The sequence below is a fragment of the Python bivittatus genome, unplaced genomic scaffold (genome assembly GCF_059951505.1).
Source record: "Python bivittatus isolate LINGU-HERP-01145 unplaced genomic scaffold, Pbiv_v1 ctg000080_np1212, whole genome shotgun sequence".
NCBI classification, from domain to species: Eukaryota; Metazoa; Chordata; class Lepidosauria; order Squamata; family Pythonidae; genus Python; species Python bivittatus.
In genome coordinates this window covers 39,652,919-39,667,529 of record NW_028277035.1, presented here as the reverse complement: position 1 = coordinate 39,667,529, position 14,611 = coordinate 39,652,919, and the positions used below count along the sequence as shown (strand labels likewise).

The window sequence follows — 14,611 nt, the reverse complement described above, 5'->3', positions numbered from 1 at the left end:
AAAAAACCTATCTATTCATTATATTTATATCCAGCCTTTTCTCTAGTTACACCAGATATCATACATAGTTTTCCCCCCAGCTCCAACATTATTTTCACAACAGCCATGCAACATACTTTAGGCCAAGATAGAGACTAACGCAACATCTGCCAGTGAACATCTTAACTGAATGGGATCCTAATCTGGCTTCTAACCCAGCTCTAACCCTGTACTCTGACTATTACATCATACTGGCTTATGGGCATCTCATTCTTTCCTAGTATTCACTAGTTTCTAAATTTATTTTAGTTTTGTATTAACAAAGGACATTCAATTTAAGAGAAAATAGTGCTGAATAAAGCACAAGGGAAAAAAATAGAAGAAACATGCACACAAAGCATTTTACTACAGCATCAAATGATGATTAGGTGTTATGTTTTTACTAGGAGATAGGCTGAGTACATGTGCATTGTACTTAGCCACAGTTCCTTTAATTTAGTGGTTTCATTATGGTAACTGAAAACCACAATGGCTGAATCCACACAATTTTCACACCCCAAGTCAAAGAACCATAACGTGACTTAGTATATGGCATATGAACCAGGGCATAGCTTGAAGATGAAGCAACAATGTTGTTGGTTAAGCAGAGCCTAGATGAGAGACTGCTGTAACCTATGCATAACTGCAGTGACTTCTGTCACATATAGTGATAAATTAAATTCTTCTTATACATGTTTTTATTAATCCAGTACGTGAAAGTCTTAGGACTACATGATCGAATAGGCCTCACGATAATTTTTATTTTTTCCCTTAGGTGACTTTAGTTCCAAAAGACATTGAATAAACATCTACTGTAACAGATTTTAGTTTCTTAATTTCAACAGAATATACTGCCTCAGGAGATAGTGAACTCTCCTTCACTGCCCCTGTTTAAATACAGGCTTGACAGCCATCTGTCAGATGCTGCAGTAACAGAATCCTGACTGGACAGGGGGATGAACCAGATGATCTCGAACATCACTTCTAATAGAATAATAAAATGAAAATATTGGAACACTGAATCTCAACAATAGCAATCTAATTTAGCTCTGATATCAGATTGAATCTCATAATGCCTCCATTTATCAACAAACCACTTTGATAAACGTTTCTCATATAAAGCAAGACTTCAATATTGTATGCCTTCTCATAACTCTCATATCTATAGTTTATTCCTAAAGAGCACCTTTTCTTTTCAATGTCATATAGACAGATATTGAGTATCACACAAATATAAATGCCCCCATCACATTTGCTCATATACATCTTTAGCAATCAATAGTATAACATAGTAAGCTTTAAAAAAAGAGAGAGAGAGAGATAGTTCTGTATAGCTATCTCAAAACAATCCACTTAATCCAATCTGGTGATCTGCAATTGCTTAATCCAATCTGGTAACATACGAGCACACCCATGTTTCTATACAACCTTTTCTCTCCATTTATTGTTAAATTATCCATACTGGGAGTATTCTGTATGAGATAAGGAAGGAAAAGTATATGGGAAGTATGCTGCCATAACTATCCATGGGTGCATGAACTGGCAACAGCAGTGATGAGAAAACAGGTTTCCATTATGAGTCACCCATTATGAGTTTAAAAGTTTGAAGCCTACACAAATCTAAAGAATATCTTGAAACAAAATTTCTTCAGATTTTGCTGCTAGAATCCCAAAGAACCTGGCATAGGAAAAAGAAAGGAAGCAAGTATTCTTATTTAAGATGAAAAGTGTCTATCAATACTACTGCACTTTATTGTTTATATAAGCAGCAACACGTACCCTTCTAAATAGCCACTAAGAACTTAAATATCTGGTGTAGCAGCTAAGGTGCCAAGCTAAAAAAACAGGAGACCATGAGTTCTAGTCCTCTCTTAGCCATGAAAGTCAATTGGATGACTTTGAGCCAGTTACTCTCTTTGGGCCCATTCACCTCACAGGATTGTTGTTGTGGGGAAAACAGGTAGGAGCATTAGGCAGATAAGCTGACTTAAGTTAAGAAAAAATAAAGGTGGGGTAAAAGTCAAACAAATAAATACTTCCAATTAAAGCAAAGATTTACATAAGTTACTCAACATGCCAAGTACCTCCCACCTCTGTGTTCTTGTAACAGGATAATATATAGAGCAGTCTACTTTATTTGCTTGTTAGACTGATATTCTGCCTTTCCTCCAAAAGCTACGAAGATTTATGTGGAGATCTCTATTTTATCCTCCAAAAAGCAACACTATAAGGTACATGGAACTAAGAGTGAATGATCTAGTTTCCATGGCTAAGGACTGATCTGAACCTGGGTTCTCTTGTTCTATTCTAACAGATTAAACTCTGCCTTATACTGGTTCTGGTTCTTAACTATATTACAGAAAATCAGCACTATCGGATTTCTTCCAGTTTTACTACATCAGATGAAACACTTAAGTACACTGTATTCTATAATTTTAAAGCACAATTATAACACTGTGCTTGTGATAAAATTTATTTCTCCCCACTTTTCCAACCAGATGGTACACAAACTATGTATCAATGAAACTGAATGATTCGTCATATTAGACTGCATATACACACATCCATGAATAAACAATAGTCAATATTAATAAGCTTTTTAAACTACAAGGGCTTGACATTTCATAAAAGTACTTTTTTCCTCCGAAGTTCCTCCTTTTCTGCTAAATTGTCCTTTTCTCTCTACTTAAAAAAAATGGAGATCCAATTTCAAATTCACAAGCTACCAACTTATAGGGTTATATTCAATCTTTTATCTCACTCCAAACCATATGTTTGCAAAGAAAATGTATCACCTAGCTTTTGAATACTACACAAAATTAATGTTTTTAATTTTGTTAATGCTATACTGTACATTTACATCACACCAGGGAGACAAAGTTGTCAGCCCCAAAGTCAATTCAGTAAAAGAAACAACGACTGTCCTCTCTCTTTCAGTCTCCTCCCAGGATAAATGTTAGGTCAGATTTCAACTATGAAATTGAAGGCCTAAATGTCAGGGCGCAGGCCTAGCACTACAATAGAAAAGCCCATCTGCACTCAATAAACTAGAAAGGAATAAGCCCACGTGGACATTTGGAGGACCTTTGCCCCACATACTTTAAGGACCTTCTTGCACCATCAGTGCACACCAAGTTAGGAATAAGGGGAAGTGCCCTTTTCACAAATAAATGACAATACTTTACAGTAACCATACAGGGGCAGAGAGGCCTATTTTTCTGCTTTCCGTCCTTATCGCAGGCTTCGCTATCGCTATAGGTCACGACAACTATCCGAAGGGGCCTTACAGAAGCGTTCTCCGGAGCCCAAGCGAAAAGCAGACCGGCTACGCACACAGCCGGAAAGAGTCGAAAAGCAAGGCTCCGTAGCTAGTTCAGGAAAATCACATGCTCGCACCCAAAGAAAACCACGTTGCCTTTACTGCAGTGGAATGCTGGGAAAGGGAGGAAGCTCCGAATGGGCGACACACACACACGCCCAGCCATTGGGCGGCGAGGCGTTGGGCGACGGAACGCTCAAACCGTCGCCAGAGGCACGTTTGCGCTGGGGCCTAGAACGCCGCAACAACGCCATGGAACCTTCGAAATGCACCACTTTTCCCAGTGCCCCGCCCCGGTTGAGCCGCATGACCCACCGCCGCCTTGGCCTCGCTTAAGTCAGCACACGGTCTGCCCTCCTCCCTGTACACGCGCTTTGGATGCCCTCCTATGTTTCAAGGGGGCTCAGCTGTCGGTAGCTCGTCGCCTCTCCCCACCACACCCCCAATTCAAACAAATCAAAGCGCCGACGGCTTTTTTAAAAAAATAAGCATGCATTTAAAGTCTTTGGTACCTAGGATGAAGGATAGCCCTGGTTTACCACCCCGGTTTACCACCCCGGTTCTCCCCCCCCCTTTTCTCTCCTCCCTTCTCCAATCAAGCTGAGACCGAAGACCTTGGGCATGTCTACTTCAGACGGGGTTACATTCACCGCCAGATATTCTTAGACTTCACCCAGCACCACGCGATTTAACTAGGCCTATTTAGGAAAGGAAGCGGCGTGGGGTCTGTCTCTCGCTCAAGCTCATTAAACATTTACAACCTGATAAATATATTGCAATGCCGAGTGTTCGCCTGTGAACGGGAAGGAAGTGAATATAGACGAATCCACTACACACCGGCCGTCACTTTAAAGGAAAAAAGCAGATTTCTATCAAACATGCGGACGGGGAAAAGGGTTGCGGGGGGCGGGGAAGAAGAGTTCATAGGGCGCGTTTTGTGGCGACCAAGGTCTAAAGAGATTTCACGCTTGGTTTTGAAAGCCCCGTAGCACGCTTTCACCGACCTCCATTTGCCTTCTTTCGAATCAATTTTTGCGAAGAGGCTCCCGGAGTGCTGGGTGAGGTAGCACCGGGTGGGTGTACATGGACAAAGACAGGGTGGAGTTCTATTAAGGGGGGGAGAGCATGTCACCATATTGCAGAGGGAGGACTCCCCACCTCGAATGACTGGCTCCGCCGTATCAGAATAAGCCTATCACCCCACCACCACCCCCCGCCCCGCCAACCTCGGCCGCCAAAGGTCTCATCCTACCTACCCACCTGGAGGGGACTGTCCGTTGAGAGTGACTAACGCCACAGGGGCGTTTTTAGTCCAAGGGTTCACCTTGGGTGGAGGGGCCTCGATGAATTCCTTGCGCCCAACTCCTCCCTGCTCGCCGCCCTCTTCGCCGCCACTACTGCTGCTGCTGGCTTCGCCGGGCAGCCGGTTGGACTCTACGCCGCCGCTCCTTTGGTGCAGCAGGTTCTCCTTTTCCTGATGGTTGCTGTCCTCCTTCTGCTGCTTGATGCTGGGGGGCTTCAGGAGGGCCCCGTTTCGGCGCAGATGCTCCCCCACGTTGCCGCCGCCGCCGCCGCCTTCTTCCTTGCTGCAGCTGTCGGGGCCGCCCCCCTTGCCCTCATCGGCGTTGGCCTTCTCTCCTTGGTGCATGAGGTGCTCGCCTTTCTCCTGAGGCTTCTTAATAACCAGCCCGTGTTCCTCGGCGGGCAGGAGCGAGTTGGCGGGCAGTAGAGCCTCCACCTGGGTAGCCATCTGCACCCCCGCAGAGCCGCCTCGTTCGCCCGCCTCCAGACTCTCCCGAACAACACGCGCCCGCCCCAAACTTTGCCGACTCCCCCTTTCCAGAACCACCTCACCAACCGCCCAGCCCTGTCCTCTTTTTCCTCAGCTATTCTGTGCTCAGGTAAGTCTGCACCCCAAAGCGAGGGGGGTCGAGCCGCCGGCTGCCTCCCCCCACCCTGGAAACCCAACCCCGACGTCCCCCCTCCCCCGTCTCCTCTGATGCCGCCGCAGCAATATGGAGAAGCAAGGAGACCACGCGACTGGCCAGCGAGAGCGCGCGCCCTTCAGTCAGCTCCGCCTTAGAAAGGCCGAGAGAGCGTGCACGCTCGTCTCGGCAGCGAGCGCGCCTCGAAAAGGGAGGGAGAAAGGCGACCAGCTCGCGCTCGGAGGCCGCGCGAGTGCCTGATGCAATTTAGCGAGAGGAGACGCTTCTTAAAGGGGCAGAGCTCAGAAGAGCGCTTAACGCCGAAGCGCTGCTTTCTCGCGGAGGCATCCTGCTTTCCAGTTTAACTGCTCGGAAGGTAGTAGGCCTGTTGCCTCCAGAAGAACTAATCTTCCATCAGTTCTGAACCATTTATTTAGTTCCGTGTAATTAATGAGATTTTCTTCCAATAATCAAGATCAGGGTAAATGTGCAACCGAATAAACCTGTTAACCACAAAAAAAAAATCAGTGGAACCTACTTTCAAGTTAAGATATAGAATTGTAATCTTCTTTCTTCCTGGAAGTTTCATGTAAGGCTCTGAATGGACAGGCATCTTGTAGAGGGGAAATACCCCTCCATTTTCCTTCATGAATTTGATCTCTTTGCAGCTCCCCCGTTTCTTTTGCTATCGTGATCCTATGTATATCCATTCAGAAGCAAGCTTTGCTCTGTTCAGGGCGGTTTGTTTGCTTGCTTGCTTGCTTGAATGACGTCAAGTAATCAAGTAGGTGCCGATTCTTAGCGACCATATGGATAGATTCTCTCCAGAATGATCTGTCTTCAGCGTGGCTTTTTGGATCTCTCGGTGCACTGGTTGTATTCAGCCTTACTATTATCCTAGTAAATGTGTCTGGGATTACAGTGCACATCTCCGTATCCTAGTTCTTGCTTTATTCAAAACCCATTCCTTCCCATTCTTTCTTTTAGCTGGTCTATACTCCCTGTAACATTGGATCTGTCTTAAAAAGTTAAGCAGAATGGACCTGGCTAGCACTTAGATGGGAGACAATCAAAAAGTCCCAAGGCTATGGATCACACTGGGAAATAGGAAGGGAGGAAGGAAGGAAGTTTGGATTGCTGCCAAGAAAACTCTATGAAACGGACATGGATATGAAGTGACCAGGATTTGAGCAAAACTGGAAGAAAACTATCTTAACCTTTGCAAAACAACCCAATCCTATTAACCTTTCATTTACTTATTGGTACATTTATTCCCTGTTCTCTTCCTAAAAAGAAAGCTATAGGGTCCTCCTCTGCATTTCATCCTCAGAAGAATCTGTAAAGTAACCTAAACTGAGAGATCGTTATTGACACAAACTCATTCAGTAACATTCACAGTTGATTGTTGGAACGTGGCTTTCCCAGCTTGTAGTCCAGCATTTAACCTCTGTGCTGCACTGCCTCTATGCATGGCACTTTATTAATTTCAATCTTCAATGTGTAACGTATTTATCAAAGGTGGGGACAGAAAACCACAAAGTAAGGAAAACACTGTATCTAAATCATCTGACCAGCAGTAAATAAAAAGTGACGCTGGCTTGAAAGTGATTATGTGCCATCCAGTCATTTTCAATTCCTAAATGACCACATAGATAAATTTTCTCCATGATGAGCTATCCCTAACCTGGTCTTTCAGGTCTTCCAATAGTGTACTCACAGCCACTGTAACTGAGAGCATCCACCTTACTGCTGGTCCTCTTCTTTCCCAACATTAGAGCCTTTTCCAGAGAGCTAGTCTTCGCATAATGTATCCAAAATAGAATAATTTGAGCCTGTTTATTTGTGCCTTGAGTGAGAACCCTGAGTTGATCTGTTCAATGATCTATTTGTTTATTTTCTTGGTTGTTGTCAGCCCTCCCAGGTAAACCCAACAGGAAACACAACCAGATGAGCTACTTCTATTTTATTGAGAGGCTACATTAACAGAATCTTGCAAGTCTGAAAGTACAACTCTCCTGCTGTCCCTATTTACCACCTGATCTGTTAGGGCAGGTCCTTTCTTTCTCTGTATGTTACTCAGTTGGGGGCTCCTCCCCCTTTTATCACATCATTCCCTAGGCAGCATCTCCCCCCCAGCAAGGTCATTCTCACATTCCATTACAGCTGTCCACAGTATTCTCAGGAGTCTTTTCCAACACCAAAGTTCAAAAGCATCAATATTCTTCCTATCCTGCTTCTTCAAAATCCAACTTTTGCTTCCATAGAGGGTCACAGGAAATACCATGGCTTACATGATTCTGATCTTTGTAGGTATAGAGACATAAACATGGCATACAAATAACTTTTCCAAAGCCTTCATGGCTGCTCTATCAAGTGCTAGTCTGTGGTGGATTTCCTGACTGCTTGTTCCTTTATTGTTGGTTGATCCTAAAAGGCAGAAGCTATCCACCACTTTGATATCTTCATTACCAGTTCTAAGCCTTGTTGTTCCACTTGTCATTAGTTTGGTCTTTTTTATATTTAATTTTAGTCCATTTTTTTTTCACTTTGCTCCTTAACTTTTATTACTAGAGCTTGCAGATCCTTTGCATTTTCAGCTATCAGGATAGTTCATCAGCATAGCACAGGTTATTGATGTTTCTTCCTCCAGTTGTAAAACCACACTCATCTTCTTCCAATCCAGCTTCCCTTAATATATATTCAGCATATAGGTTGAATAAATAAGAGGAGAGTATACAGCCTTGCCTCACTTCTTTACCAACTTGGAGCCAGCCATGGTGATGTTCTGTCCATACTGCAGCTTCCTGACTGTATATAAGTTTCTCATGACGATGAGATGTTCTGAGATTCCCATTTTTCTGAGGACTTTCCACAGCTTGACATGATCAACACAGTCCTTGTGATGGAAGGCATGAGTGGGGAAGGTTCTGGAATGGAGCTTCAAGGTTGCCAGAAAGGGGGAGAGACATTCCAGGGGAAGCACCTCCTCAGTCCCCAGCCAGAGTGTGGGAAAGCCAAGAGAATGAGACTGGCCCCTCCCTAGGGGCCTCATGGTTATAGTTACTGTTGTGGTGGTATAGGTTTAATCTGGCAAGATTCTGTCTATTAGGTGTAAGGTAACAAAGGAGCTAAACTGTTCTGGACTGTCTCGTTGTTCTTGGGCTGAACCACAGTCCTTTCTATAATCAATGAAGCACATAGTGACTTCTTTTTGATAGTCTTTGGTTTTCTTAATTATCCAGTATGCATCAGCAATAATGACTCATGTTCCTTGGCCTTTTCTGAAGCCAGCTTGAACATCAGGTATCTCTTTTCCATGGCTCTAATCTGTGTTGGTACCAATGACTACATACACACACACACACACACACACACATATATTCAATCAATCAAAATGTGGCTTGTATGAATTGGCTTCATACAATTTTGAAGTTTCATTTGAGAGGGCAGCCAGCCAGTCATAAAATAATTAAAAAAATAAACAAATGAAAATGTTATAAGTTTTTTTTTTTTTTTTTAGTTCTGAAGAAGGTCTGTATTGTAATACAGTTGTCATATTTTCTTCATAGAGTTTATTCATTTATTAAATTTTTCAACCGCCCATCTCCCCCCAATGGGAGAACTCTGGGCGATTCACAACAAACATTAAAAACATAAAATATATAACTACATAAAACCTTAATTAAAAATATTACTAAAAAGGAGAAGGAGAGTCCAAGAGGATGAAAAATCTGAGGCTGAAGGCAGAAGGCCTCTATGGGGCTAGCCATCCCCATGCTTGAGGTATTCCCACCCCACCCCACCCCAGGCCAGGTGGCAGAACCAGGTCTTCAAAGCCTTATGGAAGGCCAGGAGTGTGGGGGCCAATCGCACCTCCGGGGGCAGAATGTTCCAAAGAGCAGGGGCTACCGCAGAGAAGGCCCACCTTCTGGACCCCGACAGTCGAAGTTCTTTCACCGAGGGGGTCCGAAGCATGCCCTCCCTGTGTGATCGGGTGGGACGGGTTGAAGTCATAGGGGAGAGGCGGTCCCTTAGATAACCTGGTCCCATGCCATGTAGGGCTTTAAAGGTGATAACCAACACCTTGAATTGGACCCGGAAGCAAACTGGCACCCAATGCAGTTCGCGGAGCAGAGGCGTTACATGGGCCCTCCTTGGGGCTCCAACAATAGCCCGCGCGGCTGCATTCTGGACCAGCTGTAGCTTCTGGATACTCTTCAAGGGTAGCCCCATGTACAGCGCATTGCAGTAGTCTATATGGGAGATAACAAGGGCGTGAGTGACTGTTCAAAGGGCATCCCGATCCAGGAAAGGGCGTAAGTGATGCACAACCCGAAGTTGTGCAAAGGCCCTCCTCGCCACGGCTGCCACCTGCTCTTCAAGCAGGAGCCATGAGTCTAGGAGGACCCCCAGATTACGCACTGGGTCTGTCTGGGGCAGTGCCACCCCATCCAGCACTAAAGATGGTAAACTTCCAGATACAGAGGAGCCATTAACCCACAGCCACTCCGTCTTATCAGGGTTCAGCCAAAGCCTGTTGTTCCCCATCCAGACCCTTACAGCTTCCAGGCACCGCAAAAGGGTGGCCACGGTATCACTTACTTCACCAGGGATGGAGATGTATAGCTGTGTATCATCAGCATACTGATGATACCTCATCCCATGATGACGGATGATCTCGCCCAGCAGTTTCATGTAGAGTTCTTAAGAGTGTATCAGGAATCTAATCAAATCAAATTTTTATTTGGTCATAGACCAGCAGTGTATATCAGGAAAAAAAAACCTCCACATATAGAGCAAAATTAAATGACTGTTGAATTTCTATTGGTTGCATTGCTGTCAAAAGTTGGGACATAGGATAAAAGCGGCAACCTAGGCACTATGTTTTGAGGGGATGCTAAGATAAGATTGTTGTATGCCACCCAGAGTCACTTTTTGTGAGATGGATGGCCACATAAATGTAAAAAATAAATAGCTGATCAAGTGCATAACATTTCTATGAGAAGATACAGAACTGATGGCAAGCATGTGTGTAAATAGTACTAACCTGAAAAAGCAAGGAAATAAGCTTAGCTTTTAAAAGATCTGAAATGGAATAGTTGTATTCCATCAGTGTAAACATACTTCATTTAAAAAAGCTAAAGAAAACATGATAACAAATAATGGCACAATATACAATATTCAACTTTGATCATATATAATAAGATTCTCTTTTTGAATTAAGAATTTGTAATGCAGCTTTGTCTCAATAAATGCATAGTATGAGAGTTTCCTTGCCACTGTCTTTGTTCTGTCTTTAAGAAAACCCCTCACATCTCAGAAGTCTTCTCTTTATCACATAATAGGTATGTATTTATGCATTTTTTCAAATTACATATGATAAGCAGGAACTATGTTCTATTCCAAGCTGCTGAGAAATTAAAAAGGATCTAGAACATAACATAGTGCAACTGCAACTGTCTTCATGTAAATGTTTAGCAGTATTTACTACAGGATAGCTACAGTCACTGCTATAATTTGCTTTTGTAATCAAAATAGCATGTCATATGAGTTTGAGAGGTTTGGGACTGGTTGATTTTTCCATATCCAGAACCAGAATAGATTAGAAACAATCTTTAACTAAAAAAATCCCTAGCAATATTTAAACTCTATATTGATTAAAAAGCTACCCCCAATTAATCAGGATCGGATTAAAAAAATTATCTGAAGAATGTATACAAACTGCACATAGAAAACACTGTCTTAAAAGAAACATTCCTGTATAGGAAAAAATGCCTTTTTTAGATGCACGCTAAGATAATGCATATATTATCTAAATCCAAAAAAAGTATGAATTTTTCCTTCAAAACATTTTAATCATATGCAGATATACATATGTAATCAATGGTGTTTTAATCATCTTGCAGACCAGTTAGAAAACTTTCAGACTAAAATATCTTCTCCAGTTCTGAATTCAAATGCTATCCACTTATTAGTGGCCATTTTCCCGCTAGTGATTTATAGTGTCTTGCATCATTCAGCCATTGCTTGAGGCAGCATCAAGCCCACCCTCGCTGCAATGATTTTGGCAGAACAACAGTAGGCACTAGCCATCTTGTAGATTTTGGACACACATCTCTGTGGACATTGCTGATTTTGAAGCTATCCTTGGAGAGTATTGCAATAAATGGGAAAATACTACTTTAGCACCAGTACAGCTAGCAACACCTTAAGGCTATTTCACTGATGGGCTGGGGATGAGATGAGATGAAGGAAATATCATGGAGGCAAGGGGGGAAATTGCTGTCATGAAGGAATGATTGTGCTATGGTTAGGTACAAGTGGAGACATGGCCTCAGATAGAAAAGGAAGAATGACAGTAGTAACTCCTTTGCCCTAACTCAAACCCTTTCTTCTTTAATAACTCTTGGTTTCTTAGTAGCAACGAAGAATTAAATCCCACTAGTCTCAAGAAATCTAGACCTAGAATGTTGCAACTGAACAGGAAAACTCTCCTCCAGATTATGGGCCTTTTCCTGCTGCTGAATTTAAGTGCTACCCACCTATCCTGAGTCAACAGCAAACTATTGACTTTTGCTGTTCCCATTACCAACCCTTCTTTTGCTTCTTTGACTTCTATTCCCAGTCATCGTAGTTGACTTGTCTCGGAAGCCCTGGGTGACAAAGCCTAACAAGTTTCATGCATCACGAGGACGCCCTTGAACAGTATCCAGATAAGGGAGAAAATACCCTTTTTAAAGTCAGCTAAAGATGAGTTAAACCTATCTGATATGAAGGCAACACTGTGGTCAGAAAAAATACATTGTCAGGGCTTGTTAGGTACTAGTACGTAACAGCTATATGCCATGCCACTTTGTAGGTGTATGCGCAACTGGTTGAATGTACTCCTCAGTACAAAAACTTGTTCCGCGTAGATCAGGTTTTCCCAACATCCATCCATCCATCCATCAGATTTATATAACCACTCATCTCACAAATGTGACTCTGGGCGGTGTTCAATAAACAATTAAAAATAAAATAATTAAACACAAACATAAATATAAATGTACAGATACTGTTATCTGCATACTGTTCTTTAGATTTCTGTGCTACATCCTCTGTCGCATGGACTACTGGGGAGTACAAGAATAGTAGTTCAAAATGCTTGAAGGCCATCACATTGAGAAATAATGACATAAAACATCAGGAATGCTGACATAAAACAGAAAATGTAAGTGAAAATTCCTAGTATTCAGTTTTCTACATTTCAAGACTGTTTTGTATGGAAGACAAACATCATGCAGCCCCAGATTTTATCGTAAGTGTTATGCAGATATGTTTAAAAGTAAATCTAAATTAGTGGTAGGCAACCAGATAGACTGGACTATGAATTCCATAAGTCACAGTTTTCATGCCTGAGGGATTATAGGAATTGTAGTCTGAATTGGAGTAGACAGTCTTATGCCCACCATAAGACAGTCTTATGCCCACCATATGTTTCAATGGTAGGCATAAGACTGTCTACTCCAGTTCAAATTATCTATTTACACTAGTAAATAACCATTTGACACCTGAGATATTTTTATTCTAAATTGTGACATACTAAACTGTGACATTAAAGAATCATGTATGCTTTTATTTTTCTTTGGCTAGCTTAACCTTTGAAATCAGCCAAGATCAGCTAAGTTTTGCCACTGGCTGAGACTCATCACCCACCTTGAACAGCAACTATGAAGGAGGAGGAAGAAGAGGAGACATCCTAATGTTATGACTGATAGACCCACTGAGTATGAACAAATGTAGTAGGGAGGTATGCTTCTTCAATTGAACATGAATATTTTGACCACTCATTGGGCTACAAAGCCAGGAAATATAGAGTCAGGTCCTATTTAATTATATCATTGCATAATAAAAGTGAAGCATGTAAACATGGTCTTTGACAATGCTTGAACAAAGGGCATTTGTGGCAGCCCAAATATAAAATCCACTGAATTGAGAATTTGGGGCAGGGGATGTCCAGAGAAAATGTTTCTCTTTCTTGACAAGCAACTTCTACATTCTGATTCTGACAGAACTAGTTCATCTGTTGAAACTTGATTAGGATAAAACTTGTCTGTTGTTGAAGACATCCATCAGATGATTATGAAAAAAGCTGCAAATTATTGTATACCCTCTGGGCTTAGTTGCTCTGCTCCATCCATAGTTATCTGTCATGTACACAAGATGCTTAGTCTTATTACAAAAATAAATAAATAAATCTGTTAGTTGTATGTTGAATAATTATGTCCCATAGAAACCCACCTTCAGGAAAAAGAGCGACCAAACCACTGTTTCCTGAGGTTCAATAATTATCTGGTGCTTCAAAAGCTTGCTTCACATGTGATGCCAATACAAAGAGTTACTCACTGTGATACTGTTTTGATACTGGGCTCTAACTACTCAATTCTGAAATAAGGCAAATGATAAATGGCAACATATGTGAACTTTTAATACTTATAAATGTGCAACACATTTTTATATATTTATTTATTCATTTAAAACATGTATAGGTTGCTTTCACAGAAACTACATATGGTTTGTACATTATACACACACACACATACAAATAGCAAAATAAAACCATAAAACACAAGATATATGTGTGATAATGAAAGTCAGTAACTGAGTACAAGCTGGCCCAACTCAGTTCATAGCCATTAGTGTGACAGGGAAAGTTAGCTAAAATGGTCTTGCAAACTAGTATCTCAGTTTATAATATCAGAGAAATCATATAAACACTCTGCTTCCACAACCATCACCATCTAATGTTCCAAAGAGATAGTCAAGATACTAAGATGAACTGAATCACGTTGCCCCTCTATCAGTGTCAAAAGAAAGATCCCCCACCAATGAAGGTAGCTTTGTGTCAGAAGTTAGGCAGAAAGCATAAAGAAAACTATGTCTTCTGGGAACATTCAGAGTGACTCTCCTGTACATTCCACTACCTTATCCAAAAAAGATTTTTAAATTTTTGTAACTTTTATTTATTTACTAAAACAGAATAGAAAAAGAAAAAAGCCAATAGAAAAAGAAGGAAAAATACACACACACACACACACATACTCACACACATATGTGTGTGTGTGTGTGTGTGTGTGTGTGTATTTTTCCTTCTTTTTCTATTGGTTTTTTTCTTTTTCTAGAAGATATATAAGATATATATATCTTCTAAAAAGGGAAATGAGGGGGTACTATAAAACCAGTGATAACCTCCTTACATCAAGACAGCTTCCTTTGAGAGCTAGTTTGGTCTAGTGGTTAAGGCTCCAGGCCAAAACCCAGGAGACCGTGAGTTCTAGACCCACCTTAGGCATGAAAGCCAGCTGAGTGA

At 41.8% G+C, this 14,611-nt stretch overlaps 1 protein-coding gene and 1 long non-coding RNA gene across 4 annotated transcripts in view; one reads left to right on the top strand and one right to left on the bottom strand.

Annotated features, from left to right (window-relative positions):
- The window catches only part of LARP1 (La ribonucleoprotein 1, translational regulator), a 79,383-nt gene extending 74,296 nt beyond the window's left edge, over nt 1–5,087 (bottom strand). For 2 of the 3 annotated variants that reach the window (XM_088133880.1, XM_088133882.1), the window contains exon 1: nt 4,598–5,087. In XM_088133880.1, coding sequence (XP_087990006.1) covers nt 4,598–5,087 — 490 coding nt within the window. Of the gene's footprint in view, nt 1–3,305; nt 3,653–4,597 lie in introns of those variants that run through there. The other variant, XM_088133884.1, reaches the window with a different exon arrangement.
- Nucleotides 5,088–5,153: 66 nt separating this feature from the next.
- Nucleotides 5,154–14,274, top strand: LOC112540088 (uncharacterized). Its single transcript, XR_015794803.1, has 3 exons — nt 5,154–5,238; nt 12,342–12,472; nt 12,895–14,274. It is a non-coding gene; the product is annotated as an uncharacterized LOC112540088 (long non-coding RNA).
- Nucleotides 14,275–14,611: the final 337 nt, after the last annotated feature.